Raw genomic sequence first — 17,557 nt, 5'->3', positions numbered from 1 at the left:
AAGGTTTTACTCTGATCCCCAAGCTCTGAGGGACAGAAAGGCTCCCCTCCATTTCTCCCAGGGTGTAGCAGAGACCACTGGAGTTGGAGCAGATCCGTCTCAGGTGCTCTGGCTAAACCTGGAGGTGCCTTTGCTAAGCTTGCCCTTCTCAAGGCCTTCCCGTTACTGTACTTCTAAAGACAATGACGAAAAAACGAATTCTCTTTCAAACCGGTAGAACAAGACCCTGAGTTTGACAGGAAGGATCCAAATTTATGAGTTACTTGCTTCATGCTGGGACTCGAAAGTAAGGGAGGGAAAAAAAAAGCCCACTGTGAAAGGGACATTTAATGGTTATTTATAGCCCTGCACCATCCGGGTCACCTGCCTGGTGAAACGCCATCTGTGCCGGGTTACCTCCACGTCAGCGAAGGGGCTGGGAAGGTATGGTCTAATCCCAGGATTAGGAGCAGGGAGAAAATCCATCTATTAAATAGTTCAAAACAAACAAACAAACACAAATCCTACCCACTCAAACTTAAAAGACTGGGAGCCTGAAAATGTTTTTGCTGCTGCTGTTGAGTTTTCTGAGCACACCTCCTCCTGAAGTTCTCAGGGCATGAACCTTCATGAGAGTCCAGATGGCCAGGGTTGTGCCTGGGAGCTAAGCTGGCTTCATGGTGAAAGGAGAAGTGGAAACAGGAACGCGCTGGAACCGCAGGGCTTCCAACATCTTCAAAGGCCTCTAGTGTGGGAAGCAGGTGGCGGAATCGCCCGCCTCGTGGCCTCACTCAGTGCAGACTCACAAAATGAAGACACCATTTATGTCTTCTAGAACGGGAGGGAGACGGGGATGCTGGCCCCTGCCGTCCGCGTGGTTCATCATGGTTCACCTGGCCTCACCGAGAACCTTCTAACTGCCACAGGTCCACAGGGTAGGATGAAACCAAGTCCATGGCTCCAAGCCCGGGCCCCTTGACTCACTTGGAGCCCTTCCTCCCCTCAGCCCCAGCCATCGCCAGCCTTTCTCTTGGCTCCCAGACCTCTGTTCCCAAAGCTGTGTAGAAGTGTCGAAAGTCGAGTAGATATGGCATTGTGCCTCGGCTCTCCCACCTCTGTCTGTGTGACCTTAGCAAGTCGCTCACCCTCTCTGAGCCGCCATTGACTCCACGTGTTAAGTGGGGAGTAGTGAGTGCCTCCCTTGCAATGCTGGGGAGGTTTAATGACAGGTCTGGCGCTGGATTGGCCCTTCACAAATACCCTCAGCAGGTTGAGAGATGGGGCCTCTGCCCCCAGCACACACACCTGCAGCTCCACTCCCAAACATAGGTTCCAGAAGAAGCCCAACAAACCTTCTCTTAGGCACCTGTGCAGCTTCCATCACACAAGGAGCACCTGAAAGGCAGCCGCCTTCAAGCCCAGCCAGCAGGGAACCATGGCGTGGACAGGCCTCTCTGTGCAACACAGCTTTGTCGGCTGTGACTTGATCAGCTCCCACCTGCTGTCGGGCACTGGCCTCCTTGGGCATACACGTTCACTGAGGCTGGAAAGAGGCTGCCAGGACCAGGGCAGAAGTGCCCTGGGGCAGTGAGGGCCTCACACATGGGCTGTGTACTTCTCTGAGCCAATTCTGTGTGCGAGCATAGCACACATCCTAGGAGAGAAGGCTTGGATTGAGGGGATTATTTACAATGGCGGTCAGGTTGTTGTAGGGCACTCACACCATCTTTTGGAAGTGACTTTTTGAGAACTAGTCCCTGGGTGGCTCTGGACCAAGGAGATCATTTTCCTTCTCCTTCGACCCTTCCCTATTGGCCATGCCCACGGCTGGTGCAGGGGACCCTCAGAGCTGAGTGTAACTTACCCATGGCAGCTGCCAGCTGGCCAGGCAGGGTCGCCAGAAAGCCCCTCAAAGGGAACAGCTCAGGGGAAGCTGTTTGGAAGCTCAGTGCCTCCGCCTTGCCCTGGTGACTGGCAGGAAGGTTGTGAGCTACAAGGACTCTCCTCTGGCCAGAGCAGATTCAGACAAAAACCGGGGGCAGCCCCTTTGGGAACCTGCCTCATGTTTGAGTCACTGACATCAAAAGCAAGGTCAGGACTGCCGAGGTCCAGAAAACAACCGAAAACCATTTTGCAAATGTAGTCTTAGCAAAAACAAATGGAATGGGCAAATGGAGAAACATGGTGGTTTCCGAATGCAGTGGAATACGATTCGGCAATAAAAAGGACTAAAGTCCTAATTCCCACAATGCAAACGCACCACAGGTATTACATTCAGTGAAAGAAGCCAGCTGCCCGATTCCATGTATATGAAGATCTAGAACAGGCAAAAATCAGCTTAAATGTATGGTAACGGCCGGTGACAGCCCAGGGTGGGGCAGGTTGATGATCAAGGGCACAAGATACGCTCTGGAAGAGATGGGCTCTGTATCATGCCACACGGGGTGTATACATGTTATCAAAGTCTCCCAGCTGTAACTGGAAATATGTAAAGCTTATTGCAAGTTAATTACAACTCAAAAAAGCTGATTATTTTTAAAACTATCAGTAATAAGAATACAAAAATCTGTGCCACTAATCAGGACATCAACTTGTAGGTTCTTATGGGACATGTAGACTCTGAGAACGCCGCTCTCATCATTTTGCACTGTTGCCACTGGAAGCCTGCCCCGTTCAGCCCCACATCATCGCGTGGTGTGACATGTAATTGCGCTTAGTCTTTGCTCAGAAGCTGTTTCTTTGTTATTCTGCACATGACTCCACATTCACATTGTGTGATGATGGCACTGGATGCTTGATACAGAGGAGGAGCAGAGAGCCTGGCTGCCCTCACCTCTGCCCCATCTGGGACTCAGGCATGGCTCAGGGGAGCCCAGAGTGCACAGGCCACGCGCTGAGATTCCCACTACTCCCTGGGCTCATAGTAGCTTCAAAGGGGCAGCTCAAGTGGGGAGTGGGAGGCAGGGGCTGCAGAGTAGGGGGCACGTGGGCAGGCTCGGCCATGGAGGAGCCACACGTATTTTGCCAGCCCACATATGTCCTCCCTCCCTCCACCTTCCCCTTCAGACCATCCGAGCCATCCTGGGAGGCTCAGCCTCCACTACCCATGTGGGCGCCTTCTGAGTTACCTACGATAGCCAGCCTGAGAGGAGCAGCAAGCCCTCTCAGGCCCTCGGGACAGGTAATAATGGCAGTCATCGTTACTGCCTCTTCATGTTGTTGCCTGCAGCAGCTGTGTACTATTTTAGACTCTATTGATCCCGGTGCCAATAGATGGTTCATCTTCTTCAACTTCCTTAACTTAGAGGCTATCATCTCCTTCAAATTGATGTCTTCTGTCTGGCTGACATAGCTTGGGATTCTAGCAGCGTGTCTTTCAGTGATTAAGGATTATGTTCTTGTTTTGCTTTTGTAGTGAAGCAGAATCGGTGTCACTGGGACACGTTCATGCAGGAGGCCTCGTCTCCATCACACCACAATTATTTTAAGGTGCCGACTTTCTGTTCTCTAGTGGAGTCCAGATCCAAAAGGAATTGCTGGGTCTGGGGGAGGCAGGGCGGACTGAAGGTATTGCTTTCCAAATCTCTGAGCTGATGAGAGCAAAGAAATGCAGACAAGAGCTGAGGGAGGACCCAGCACAGTAGCCCATTGGCAGAAAACAAGAAAGAGTTCTTGGTTTTATCAGAATGCAGTTCAGCAAATAACTCATTCATCTATTGCTGAGAGAAGAGGGTATAGCAATGGCCTTAGAGGGGATACACTGTGACTGCATTTCCTAACGGGACATGTTCTCCTCCTCCCAGCCCTCACCCATGCTGTTCCCTCTTTCTCTCTACTTTTCCGTTGTGATTCCTGGCTAACTCCTAGCCATCTTCCTGGGACTTGGGACAGTCCTCCTGACCTCCCCACCTGGTAATCTGTCATTAGCACCCATTTTCACACACATATACTCTGCACTAGACACTTGAAATCAGGAGTTCAAGAACAGCCTGGCCAACACGGTGAAACCCCATCTCTATTAAAAATACAAAAATTAGCCAGGTGTGGTAGCACATGCCTGTAGTCCCAGCTACTATGGAGGCTGAGGCAGGAGAATCGTTTGAACCTGGGAGGCGGAGGTTGAGGAGGTTGCAGTGACCTGAGATTATGCCACTGCACTCTAGCCTGAGTGACACAGCAAGACTCCGTCTCAAAAAAAAAAAAAAATGGAAGGATGAGCGGTATGTGTATTAAAATTCTGGAGAGTGGCTCCTATCATGTTTCAACAAACTTCATGTTAATATGCTTATATGAGTCCTACAGTGGCCAGGCACAGTGGCTTACACCTGTAATCCCAGCACTTTGGGAGGCTGAGCTGGGCAGATCACGAGGTCAGGAGTTCGACACCAGCCTGGCCAACATGGTGAAACCCCATCAGTACTAAAATTACAAAAATTAGCCAGGTGTGGTAGCAGGCACCTATAGTCCCAGCTACTCGAGAGGCTGAGGCAAGAGAATTGCTTGAACCTGGGAGGTGGAGGTTGCAGTGAGCCTAGATTGTGCCACTGCACTCCAGCCTGGGCGACAGAGCGAGACTCTGTCTGGAAAAAAAAAAAAAGAGTCCTAGAAAAACTTGCATTTTGTAATTTAAAGCAATGCATTAGTTATGATAACTTTCCTGATTTCACCCTGAAAATGCTTTCACTCAATTTTGATAAGGCAAAAGAGTAGGGTTTTTTTTTTTTCAAAACTTCCCTGAGCTTGTTAGTTCGACAAGATCCTTTCAGCTCTGAGGCATTCAATGAAACAGAAATGAAATTGTGAACACCTATCTTTACAGCGGGACATTGGAATGAGGATAATTGCTCTCCCTCTGAACTTCTGCATGGAGATTTGCAAGCCGCGTTATTTTCGTGAGCAATTCTCCAAGAGTGCAGAGCACCCAAGCACCACAAGCTGCAGGAAATGCTGGAGAGAGCTTCTTGCTCTTTGGGACGTCAGCCCCACTTCTGTCTGTGTACAAATGCACACACGCACCTGCTTCATAACATAATTAGCATTCCGAGAAGCCCCAGCCTAGTCTGACGAGCAACAGTAACCATGTCGGTGTTCAGAAATGTTTTTAGGCCATGACTGTTTACTGCACTTCAGAAATAATCATCATTGTCACTGGTTTATATGTAGGAAAATAAAGACTAACGGAAAAAGTTGAGTCAAATAGAAAGATGAGATGTGAACAGATAATGTCCAAAATACTGATTTTCCATGCTCTTACTGCCTCTGTGGGTTCTGCTGAAGAGTCAGTGATCCACAGAGAGTTCTGAAGAATTGGACATGCTTATTTGTATTAGTAGTGATCCTTCAAAAGAAAATCTAGAAGTGAATAAGTGTTTCATGCATTATATTTATTACTCTATGTGCGCAAGAATATCTATTTTCTGAGTATTATCTCAATTCAAATTAACAAAGTTGAGAACTTGGATTTTAAATTTTCAACTCAAACCAACCTCTCTGTCCACGTCTTTTGGGAAGGCCCCACCCCAGGGCTCAGGGCCACTTGGTTTGCCCTCATCCGTGCCCCTCCAGGCAGGTCTCCTGGGCATGGGGCCTGTCTGGGTTTGCCACATACACACACACATACATTCACACACACACATTCATATGCATACACTCATACACCGATACACACACACACATTCACACACATTCATATGCATACACTCATACACAGATACACACACACACATGCACACACATTCATATGCATACACAGATACACACACACACATACATTCGCATACACATATACTCACACATGTAAACATACACATATGCACACACACAAACATACTCACACATACAGACACCCACACACACATATTCACACATACTCATATGCCGATACACTCACACACAAGCATACTCACACACACACATATGCATTCACACACACACATAGTCACCTACACTTACACATGCATCCATTCATACATACACACACACATACCCTTATACACACATACACTCACATATACACACACACACACATAACCTCACATATACACATACACACATCTACTCACACGTATGTGCTCGCAGACAGATACGCATACACTCACGTGTATGCACACACTCACACCCACACGTTTGGGGTGGGCAACACCCTTGACAGACTTAGGGCTTGAGAGAATTCAGGGACACAGCCCACCGCGTTTGAGAGGCTGCCAAAGGTCAGTTTGCCCCTCATAGCCCTGAAATCCTCACCAGGGAGTTTGCAAATGAAAGGTTTTCAGTGCAATGATAAAGAAGAGTGGCTGCTTGTAAACCCCCGTGTGATGCTGTTTGAAGCTCTGGGACCCGCCAGTGTGCTCTGTTGCCAGTCACTTCTGTGTCAGCATCACCCTCCGCTCCAGCCTTGGGAAGGACGGCGCCCGTGGTCTTGACAAGACGTTTGGCCTGTGCTCTGCGTGTCTGTTCCCTGGCACAGCACCGGGGGGCCTCCCCTGCCTGGCCAGAGAGGCTGGGAACAGGACCGGCTATTTAATTTGTGGGGTCCAGTGCCAAATAGAAATGGGTCAGAAATCACTGAGGACTTCAGGCTGGCAAGGCCAGCAGAACACTAAGTGCGGCATGGGGCAGGAGGGACTCCAGGCTACCTTCTCTGCCTTCCTCCTGCTCCAGTGAAACAGATCCGACTAAAGCGGAAGCGGAAAGAGAATGCATCCCTCTCCTCCCAATGTAGTATTAATTAGCACCACCGGCTGAGACAGGGAAGATTCGGAGCTGTAAATCACATCAAATGGAAGTGTTTTCAGCTGCTCTGATGATGACCTTGCGGGCTCCCTGCAGGGCAGGGAGGTCTGTCTGGGTTGATGGGAAGTGGGGGCCCTGAGGGAGGCTGAGGAGCAAGCAATCCTGCTGGGCGTGGGGAGGAGGCCACCAGCAGCCTCCCCTCGGGTCTTCCTGTAGGAAGGAGAGCGTGGGAGGCCAGGGGAGCAGAGTAGTGCTGGGTGGGCAGGGAGCCGCAGCCAGCTCTGTGGCCGCCTCCCAGACACAGGCAGCTGCCAGCACCTTGCCTCCCGCCGTGGAAGAGCTTATGCCCATGGAGCTGGGTGGGCCGGCCACAGCCTCTCCCCTCCCTGTCCATGATGTGGTCAACCCAGGCGTGGTGAGCCCTGCTGGGCCAGGCCAGGTGAGCACGCCGGAGGGATGGAGAGGGGCCACAGACACAAGCGACATCCGCCCTATAGACTTTAAAAGGTAACTCCGAACCATCAGGCCTGCCAAGGCTTCCCACAGCCACCTGGTCTCAGCTGCTTCCCACAGATATGAGGTGTGGCCCTTTTAGGGAGAACCTTTTGGAAGAGGTGGCACCATCACAGTCAAGGGGGGCCCAGCTGGATGGAAGAATGGGAAGTCCCGGAGGCTGGACCGTCTGCCAGCCCAGGCAGTGACTCTGCGTCTCCTAATGCTGGTGACTAGTAGGGAGGATGGCCACCTTCTTCCTGCAGTGGGCGCTGTCTGTGCTCTGGAGGCAGCCATGATGACAAGTGTAGACAGTCAAAACCACACCGCCAAGGGTGAAGGCCATTCCAAGAGGCGGGCAGCTCAGAGAGGAGACCGAGTCTAGGGGAGGGCGGCTAGGAAAGCGGGCCAAACTTGTATATTATGATGTCTTCCATGTCTGGCTCCCTGGACAGATAAAGGCCCAATAGAGCAGGGACCCTCTCTATCTGGCACTGTCCTTAGGGCCTATAAGATTGCCACATAGTAGCAGCTCCACAGCTCTTTGTTGAATAACTGATGAATAAATGAATGAACTCTAACAAACAAGATTAAGGGAATCAATGTCTAGTGCAGAGCATGTGTGTGTGCGAAAAGGGGTGCTAATGACGGCATTTGTTCTTTGGAAGCAGGCCAGAACTTAAAGAGGGAGAGATGCAGCCAAGGCTTTCTTCCTGGGCTCCCAGAAGGAATTAAACATTAATTAAACATTAAACGTTCTCTCCCCACCTCAGCAAGATGTTGCTAGGAGATCGTCTAGACCAGCGCTTCTCAAACTTTAATGTGCACGCAGACCACCTGCGGATCTGGTTGAAAAGCAGATCCCAGACAGCAGGTCTGGGCGGGGCTGAGATTTTGCATTTCTAATGAGCTCCCAGGTGATGCTGATGCTGCCGGTCCAGGGCCCCACTTTGAGCAACAAAGTGGTAGTGGTGAGAATTAAGCCATGGCAGTGCCTGGCTGGGGTCCGAGCTCAGTAGTCATAAGCTGATGTGATTACAGCTGTGTCATCTTTCTAGCTGGGAACTGAAGAAGGAAGGTCCAAAGGCAGAGAAAGAGAGAGCAGGTCGGGGAAGAGAAGCTGTCAATTCAGGCAGGAGTGGACAGACCTTTTCCATAAAGGGCCAGATTTAAGATATTCTAGACTTACCAGGTCATGGGGTCTCTTATATCATGAAATGCCCACAGGCACTAGGTAACCAACAGGTGAGGCTGGACTCCGAAAGAGTGTGTTCACAGAACCTGCTGGGTGGCTACTGGCTTCACAGCCCCTGAACTGGATCACTAGCCAATTAACTGATTAGTTCCACATTAAGCAGCAGCCTTGTCTGCCTCGGATGGGAGGAGACATTTCCACACTGCTTTGGGTTGAACGTTTTCCCCACAGCCTATGTGTTAAAAACTTAATCCCTTAATTTCTGGTGAACAGGTTTGAAAGGTGGGAGGTGATGAGGTCATGAGGCTCTGCCCTCATGAATGACTTAATGTCATCATCACGGGAGTGGGTTCGTTATCTCGAGAGTGGGCTGGTTGTAACAGTGAGTTGGCCCCGCTTGCACTCTCTCACTATGTGATGCTCTCTGCCATGTTATGACATGGAAACTAAGCTCTCACCAGATGCAGCCACTCGCTCTTGGACTTCCCAACCCCAGAACCCCAAATAAACTTCAGTTCTCAGCCTGTCCGTGGTATTCTGTTCTAGCAGCACAAAACACACTAAGACAGGTGCTCTCTCTCCCCATCACTGTCACAAACATGGGAGCTCGGTGTGCACAAGGCTGGAGCCCCACCTCAGTCAGCTCCTTGGTCTCATACCCCAGCAGCATTGCCAGGCACTGATGGAGATTGGAGATCCCCAAAGTAAAACAAACAGGAGATCACGATTGGGAGCAGTTGGCCCCCCAGCGCCCAGTGGCCCACCTCCTGCCTGCATCTGCAGTCTGAGAAGTGGGATCCGAACCACAGGCTGCCCTGTGCTCCCCTCGCCCAGACCCCACTCGCCCTCTCAGAGAATTGGTAACGTAATGAAACACATCTAAGGCCACAGACTTTTGGTTCTGCTTTGTGCATCTATTTATTTGTTTTTCTTTTCTCTCTGCTTGGGTTTACCTGGGAACCTTTTAATTGCGCCTTTTGATAAGTGCTCCTGGTTGACACTGAGGTGCGGCAGGCCCAGCCCTTCTCAGTTATTCAGGGAAGCCCTCCAAGGCTCAGCTATAATTAGAAGTCAATTAAATTAGAAACCATTCATATGGTTCTTGGAAGGCCTCCAGCCCTGCTGAGAGCCTCTGGCCCTATCCACAGACTCAGTGGAAACCTCTCTCTGCTAACCCCACCATCCTGAAGCCAAGTCCAGGGCTGCTGGGAGGGGGAACAGGCTCCTATCGGTTCCCTTTCAGGCCTTTGCTTGTACCCAAACTCCCGCCTCACCCGGCGGGCTGTAGGTCGCCCTTGCCTCCCCACCACCCCGACCTCCCGTCGCTGCCTGCCCCAGCTTGCTCTGTTGCTAGAAGGAAAACACCCAGCGAGTTCACCTCTGGGGTGGCTGGCTCCTCAATCTTGCCTCAGTCCATTTAGTGTTTTCCAAACGGTAAATGCAGCACTGAAGTGCACGTAGTGTGTGGGAAAAGGCAGTTTTTGAACCTCATCAAGAAGGTCTGGAAATAGAACCCTTCCCCAAAGCCACCTGGAGGTCTCCACCGAGTGAGACACCTCCGAGGTGACTGGGCCAACAGCCAGGGCCCAAGGAAAGACCCAGGACCGCCACTGTGCTTTGCCAGTGACCCTAGTCAGGTCCGTCCTCTGGGACCCCTCCCCCCGGGGACCCCCTTCCCCCGCCTATTCTTAGAGCAGCCAGGGACACACGCTTTTTCCTTTATCACAGAGTTCATACTCTCTGTTCTAGACCATTCAGACAATACAGACCTGCATAAAATAAAAAGTGAATGTTCCCTGGAATGCTCCCTCAGTCCTTGGCCACCCCCATCTGATTTCGGTTACTGCCAAAAAAAAATCTTTGCTGGAAGTTCAGCAGGCATCACTCCAGACCTGCTTTCATGCATTTAGAAACTTTACAAATACACCCGGAGGCATTCTCCTGTATGATTTCTTTCTCACCCAACAACAGGTGGTACAGCCCTGCTTGGTGTTCCAGGAAACTGAAGTTCCTTTGGATTTTTCGTGGGTGTGCATTTGTTGCGATGATAAACAAGCATACTATCCTACAGGATCGAGGGCATGTGCTGTTGTACTCGGGAGGCAGGACGGGTGTGCTCCCCAGGGATCTCTGGAAGGCCGGCCGACTGGAAGCTCCCTTGCAGCCAATTAACTGATTAGTTCCACAAATTAAGCAGCAGCTTCTCTGCCTCGGATGGGAAGGGACATTTTCCACGCTGCTATGGTTTGAATGTTTTCCCCACAGTTTATGTGTTAAAAACACATACATACTTGGCATTGGGTGCATCCCCTAAAGGGCCATTCTCTTTCCAGAAATCTCCGTGAACAAGCCGTTAAGTCCTGGGGGATTTGGAAAAGAAGATTGTGGCTGTCGGTCCCCACCGACAGGGCCTCTGGTCTTTTGCTCTCCTCCGCCATTCCCTGGCTGCTGACTTACACAGCTCCCGCCTCCTTCTCCAACTTAATTTCTTTTTTTCTTTTCTTTTCTTTTTTTTTTTTTTTTTTGAGATGCAGTCTCACTCAGTCGCCCAGGCTGGAGTGCAGTGGCGCGATCTTGGCTCACTGCAAGCTCCGCCTCCCGGGTTCATGCCATTCTCCTGCCTCAGCCTCCTGAGTAGCTGGGAGTACAGGCACCCACTACCATGCCCGGCTAATTTTTTTTGTATTTTTAGTAGAGACAGAGTTTCACCGTGTTAGCCAGGATGGTCTCGATCTCCTGACCTCGTTATCTGCCTGCCTCAGCCTCCCAAAGTGTTGGGATTACAGGCATGAGCCACCATGCCCAGCCTCTCCAACTTAATTTCTTTATTTCCAATAAATAATCTTTGGCTACTTTTCTCCCTCATGCCTTTAGGATGTTGCAGGACTTTTCCAAAAGAAAGAAAAGAATAGGAGGAAGGGAGGGAAGTTTCCTGTGTATCATGGCATATGTTCATCACGGTATTTTTGTGTGCCTTATTGGGAATTAATTGGTTTTCATGACTAGTGGTGGCTTGCTAAGGACAAGAGGATGCTGAGGGTGAAAGGTCTTGGGGAGTTTGGGTTCCAGGGCCCAGTTGGGCTTCTGGTCTGAGTCAGTGGTTGATTCTAGAAGGTTCCTCACACAACCCAGCATCTAGAAGAGGACTTGCTGTTTTGTCATGGCAAGAGGACAGTGAACCAGAGTGCAGCCACTGGGGAATCTAGGCGACCACAAGTGCACATTATCTCTCTTTGTAGAGCCAGGCTAATTAATACCCAGACTCCCAAGTAAAATTGCTTTGAGTCAGAAACACAGGTCTCCATTCAGAAAGTGAAAAACCAAACAAGCAAAAAATAAATAAAAAAATAAAAAATAAAAAAATAAACCCACCTCTTCCTTCAAGGCAGTGCATTCGTGTAATATTAATAGTTGGTGAAAAGCATCAGAACACCTCAGCTGCAGCCATGCTCAGTCCCTTAAGTAGCTGTGTGACCCGGGGCAAGTCACTTAACCTCTCTGGGCTCCCACTATCTCAACTGTAAAGTTAGGTTGTTGGACTTGTCCACTTGGATGGACAACCTGTTCTTAACAGAGAGAGGGAAGAACCTTATGGTGGGGCTGGGAGAGCATTCAGAAGGGGCACAGACCAGAATCTGATTCCTGGCAGTCTCTCCCAGGGGTGGGGCCCAAAGGCCAGGACTGGCCTAGAGGACTCCAGACTTAAAGCTCATGTAAGGCTGGGTTTCTCCAAACCCTCTGAACACGAGAAACACAATTACTAACCTCAGGTTTAACCGTGGGCCCTCCATGTGCTCCCAGCCTTCTTTCAGGCTCCCTCCTGGGCGTGGCCGCGAGGCTGGAAAGGCCCCAGAATCAGCTCAAATGGCATGGGTACAGCTTCAGCTTCACGTCTGCCTTTTCTTTTAGGATGTATAGTTTCCCCTCTGTTTGCTGGAAGGCACTTTATATCCAGTGGGGTTAAATTACAGGTAGCCGGACCCCCGGTTGGGGGGCTACCGCCAGTGCCCAGCTAATGATGCATGTCTTTCAGGTAAGCCCTTGGGAGAGGATGGCCCATGTGGGGGACTACACGCAGACGCCCTGGCTCCCTGTCCTGGTGGTAAGTGGTCAGAGCCCCTCACTCTCACAGCGCCCTCATCCTGGTGATGGCTGGACTGTTTCTCAGCCTCCTCAGCCGTAAAATGGGAATGCTGGTCATAGTCCCTCCTTCACAGGGTTCTTCTGAGGGTGAAATGAAACCAGGCCTGCAAAGCACAGAACTTGGCCCCAAGCTGAAGTTAGATTGATTTCGTTGGTAGCTCCCTTCATAGGGTCTCAAGGATATAAACGCTCTTGAGTGCTTGTTTGTGGTGTGATACACACAGCCCAGTGTCTGTGTGATGAGCTCATGCTTAGGGGCCACACAGCTGAGAAAGACTTGAACGACTCAGACCCCCACCCCCATCCTCCTGGACATGCCGGCCTTCTGAGAAGCCACTGTATTAGAGGCTCAGTGGGGGACAGGGGCGCCTCCTCCATGACCTTGGCAAGTGCATTGACGAGGAGAATTCAGAGCAGGCCTTGATGGTGGGACGAGGCTTGGCCAGCAGGGGTGAGGCAGGGTGGTTCTAGTGGGGGCTGGCCGTGCCCAGGTGATCAACCAGGAGCCACTGGAGACTCAGCAGCAGTGAGCACTCACAAGCTGGCACCTTCCCAGACTGAGCCCCCACCACAGAGCACCCCCTTCCTATGTCAACCTTGGGCTCTTGGGGGAGTCACACATGTTTCTAAGGAGATATGGAGGCCACAACACCCCTCTTTGTTGGCAGGTGTCTCTGATGTGCTCGGCCCGAGCGGAATACTCAAACTGCGGCGAGAACGAATACTACAACCAGACTACGGGGCTGTGCCAGGAGTGCCCCCCTTGCGGGCCAGGGGAGGAGCCCTACCTGGTAAGGACCCAGCCCTCCTGGGGCCTCGTGCGCTCTCAGGGGAGGCCTCCTGCTTGCGGCATTGGTGCCCTGAGCCTGCATTGCTGTATGAGAGGTCGCCAGGGTGTATCAAACCAGCCAGTCACACTCCCTGGACGTTGAGATTGACGGCGAGAGCTGCCGTGAGCCCAGGAACGGCACTCTCCGGCTGAGCATTTGTAAACAGATTTTTCAGCAGTTCTGCAATGTTTTTAAAGGACCACTTTCCCACTCTACCCTGATTAAACGAGCATCAGGTCATCTGATTGGAAGCAGGATTGAAATGTTCTCCAGTACTAGTACATTTTTTTCCTGAGTGCTGTATCTCCCTCCTCCTCTGGGCAAGCTAAGCACTAAGGGAAACCTCCAGGGTTTCAGCGTCTGGTTCTTGTAGCAAGCTGAGGAAAGTTAGATGCCAAGTGCTACCTGCACTGCCTGGGCATTCCAGCAGCTCGCTGAATTCACCTCAGGCTCAGAAGAGGGGCAGCGTCTAGAGAGTGGCAAGGAAAGGGACAAACCCGGAGCGTGAGCTGGTTCCTGGGGGCTTTGCAGTTAGGACAAGCCAGGAAACCAAGGCCCAGCAAGAGTAGCTTCCGGAGACAGCCGGCACGTCACTGCCCAAGGACCGTGGGCCGAGTCGGTGTGGTTTGGCTGCTGCACCTACCTGTGTCTCCTCTCTTCTTCCCCCGGCCAGTCCTGTGGTTACGGCACCAAAGACGAGGACTATGGCTGCGTCCCCTGCCCGGCGGAGAAATTTTCCAAAGGAGGCTACCAGATATGCAGGCGCCACAAAGACTGTGAGGGCTTCTTCCGGGCCACCGTGCTGACGCCGGGGGACATGGAGAACGACGCCGAGTGTGGCCCTTGTCTTCCTGGGTAAGCACAGGCCCTCCTGGCAAACCCGGGGATGCTTTCTGCAGAAAACCCCAAGGGGCTATGGGCAAGGACCTTGGGAACAGGGGGTCATGGACACTGCAGGCCTCAGTGCAGCCACACACCTGGCCTTGGTCCTGTCCCGCAAGGGGCAGCATCCAGGACGGAGAGTCCTGGCCCCTGCGGTGGACAGGCAGCCCATCAGGCTCTGCCTCTGTGTCTCCTAAGTGGCCATTAACCATCCTAATATCTTCTGACCACCAAAAGGAAGCAAATTGCTTGAATACTTACAGTAGAGTAACACATGTGAAACACTTTGGGAAAAAGAAAACTAAAAGTTCATACAAAAGCAGTATCTTTAGTATTCTGGGAACACTGTGGGGACGCTATCAATAAAAATATTTGAGTCATATGATACTATAATCCCACCAAAATGATTATGCATCAGAGATTTTCCAAAAAAAAAAAAAAAAAACTGAAAATGCAATTAGCCTGAAAGAGAGAAAGAAAATCTTCCTTTTTCCAGGCAGGACACCTCAGCAAGTTCTGCCAGGGACCAGGAAAATACACCGTCAATCCCCAGAAAATCCTGAGCCACAGCTATTGCTGGTTCCTCCCCCTAGTGGCCACAACGCATAATGCTTTGCAAAGGCTACAAATAGAGACTAAAAATAAAAGCAGTGGTGGTGTCCCTGGTACAGCTGGTACAGGTGGGAGAGGTGGCGGCAGTGATGAGGCCGGTGGGGATGGGGGAGATGACCACAGCTCAGTGCATAAGGCACACTCAGAGTGTCTTAGGAGTTGCAGAAGGACTTCTCACCTCATGGCTGGGGAGGTAGTGTCAGCAGGGGTCTTGGGAGATTTGTGGAGGTGATACCTGGATGAGTTAGGCTAAGAAGTAGGACAGAGGCCTGCAGGTGGAGATGCTGACGCCAGAGCTCAGAGGGCTGGGCAGCTGGGCAGCGCCTGGGACTCTGATTGGGTCCCTGTGGCCAGAGCAAGAGTTGCACACCTGGAGGTGTGCACAAGCCGGGGAGGAGGGCAGGGACCAGATGGAACCAGGCTCTGGAAACCACCGCTGAAGACTTGAACCTTCAGCTTGAAGCCGATGCAGGTCAGCACACAGACTGCTGAGCCAGGTAGGACACAGCAGGACGTCCTTCTGGAAGCTTCTGGAAGCAGCGAGGGACATGGCTGAGCCCGGAAAGCCTAGAGCCCTGGGACCAGGGGTGCTGTGGGCAGGGAGAGGGCTGGAGCAGAGGCGTTGGGGGTAGAGGAGAGGAAGAATCTGAGAGCCCCCTGAAAGAGAGCACTGACCGGGGTGCAGACGGCACACAGCAGGGGAAAGAGATTCAGAAGAGGACACTCAGGTGTCTCCGTGGCTGGCCGTGTGGACATGGTGCCACTTGATCAGCTGCAGAAGGCAGGAGCCAGAGGGTGCTTGGTGGGGAGGTGGAGGGAGGATAGAGGCTGTGTGTGTGGAATTTGAGGGGACTGTGGGACATCCAGACCTAGATAGCTAACCCAGAGACGGCCTGAAGCTCCAGGTGGAGATTCAGAGCTGGGAAGTCAGCTACGCACTCAGGGTGCTGGGAGCAGCTGTGGTAGAAGAGTTCCCCAGGAGGCAAATTCCCCCTGCAGGGAGAGGGCGGGTGCACCACGCAACCTCGCTGATCTGTGCTGCTGGCTCTGGCCTGGCTACGGTTCAGATCCGAGAAGGTGTCCACCAGTACTCGAAGGCCAGGGCTGACTCTGTGGCCTGAAGACAACGTGCTTGGTTCTGATACATTTACCAGAAAGTGTGTAATGTTTAAAGAAGTTGGACGCTGGAAGGGTGGTGAGCTCCCTGCCTCTGGAAGGATTCAGGTGAATGTGGACGGCCATCTGCAGAATTAGTGGGCAGGCTGCTCTCTGGGCTTTTAACATTCTTTCCAGTGCTGGAATCTTGATGCCTCCTGCCCTGCTCCGTGGGACAGTGACCTGCTCAGTCCACACCACCCTCAGCACCCAGGACATAGCAAGGCCCAGCACACTTGCTGGGCAGGCAAGGGACCCAGTGCAGAGACACCCTCAGCACGCGCCTCAGAGCGCCTTCGCACTGCACAGGGGTGCAGACGATGGGAACAGTTTCCAGGCTGGCTTCACTATGTGCTGTGTCTGCTCAAATCATCACTGCCAGTCCCAATGCCACCAAAATTGAAAGCCCCCGCCTTGCCTCCGAATCCCAGCTCCTCTTAGGGGCTCATGCCGCCCCCTCTACTGCAGACAAGGCTTCCCCACGGTAGGACCCTGGAGGCCCCACTTCCTCTTGTGAGGCTGTCATGCTGTGTCACAGAGGAGGATCACAGGAGTCTTGGCAGACCGGTGTGACTAGCTCCATGAAAGGCTGCGTTCATTCCTGAATCCGAGTGGCTGTCAGGCTACGGATGCGAATTGCCTCGTCCCAGTGTGTCCTGGGCCCCGGCCGCTGCCTGTGGTTTGGTTTGGCAGGTACTCCTCCTGATGCTCCGCCCTCCCGGTTGTGTGGCCAGGACACTCGCTGAACAATGAGCAGCACCCGAGGCTTTCCTGTGGGGAGAGGTTCTGTGGGAGGACCTGGGAGGAGGAAAGCAGGAGAGAGAGGTTACGTTTCCCCACCTCTCCAGGGCGCCTTCTCACCCCAGAGGATTCGCCAGCCCGTGGTTCTGGATGGCAGGGGCAGGGGGCAGGACACAGCGGCTCTGCACTTGTTCTGCACACCAACATGGCTGGAGGAAAATGAACATCTGGGAACCTGCAGCGTCCCTTACAGGCATGAGAGTTCTGAAGAAAGGAACTCTCTGGGAAAATCTATATCTACTGACTGAGAGAAAGTCCGTCCCTAAACAACAGATCGTAGGGGACCCAATTAAACTGACTCTTGTCCTGGGCTGTACACCTTAATCAACCGATATAGAACAGAGGTCGGGGGACCTAGGAAGAAAGCCAAATATGGATCAAAATGTAGGAAATTAGACCTTTCCAGAAAGACGAAGGGAGCAGACACTCTGTAGCTGGGCCAGAGATCCCTAAATGAACACCTGATTTCGGGTTGGTGACAAGCTCAGGCAGAAAAAGATAGGCACGTGTTCCTCGTTGCTGTGCAGCCCAGGATGAGAGACCCAGGTGTAAGCCACACCGTGCGGAGTTTAGGCTAGTCCCACAGAGAGAACCTAACATTTAGAAATGTTGTGTGCAGCAGTACGTGCTAGAAAACGGTGGCTTCTCCTTGTCAGGAGGCACTGAACACTCACGGGGTGAGGAAGCACAGTTTCATAACAGCTTCTTGGAGCCAATGTGTTTTTAAAAGTTTATC

At 51.8% G+C, this 17,557-nt stretch overlaps 1 protein-coding gene across 4 annotated transcripts in view; it reads left to right on the top strand.

Moving 5' to 3' along the window:
- EDAR (ectodysplasin A receptor) overlaps nt 1-17,557 on the top strand; it is a 94,225-nt gene that overhangs the window by 44,398 nt on the left and 32,270 nt on the right. For all 4 annotated transcript variants that reach the window (XM_065526787.2, XM_005575225.5, XM_005575224.5 and 1 more), the window contains exons 2-4: nt 12,432-12,500; nt 13,210-13,332; nt 14,045-14,226. In XM_065526787.2, the coding sequence (XP_065382859.1) occupies nt 12,450-12,500; nt 13,210-13,332; nt 14,045-14,226 (356 nt within the window). In that variant the 5' untranslated portion in view covers nt 12,432-12,449. The remainder of the gene's footprint in view (nt 1-12,431; nt 12,501-13,209; nt 13,333-14,044; nt 14,227-17,557) is intronic.

The sequence above is a fragment of the Macaca fascicularis genome, chromosome 13 (assembly GCF_037993035.2).
Source record: "Macaca fascicularis isolate 582-1 chromosome 13, T2T-MFA8v1.1".
NCBI classification, from domain to species: Eukaryota; Metazoa; Chordata; class Mammalia; order Primates; family Cercopithecidae; genus Macaca; species Macaca fascicularis.
Note: the sequence above shows the minus strand (reverse complement) of the source record. Positions and strands in the feature narration are given on the sequence as shown.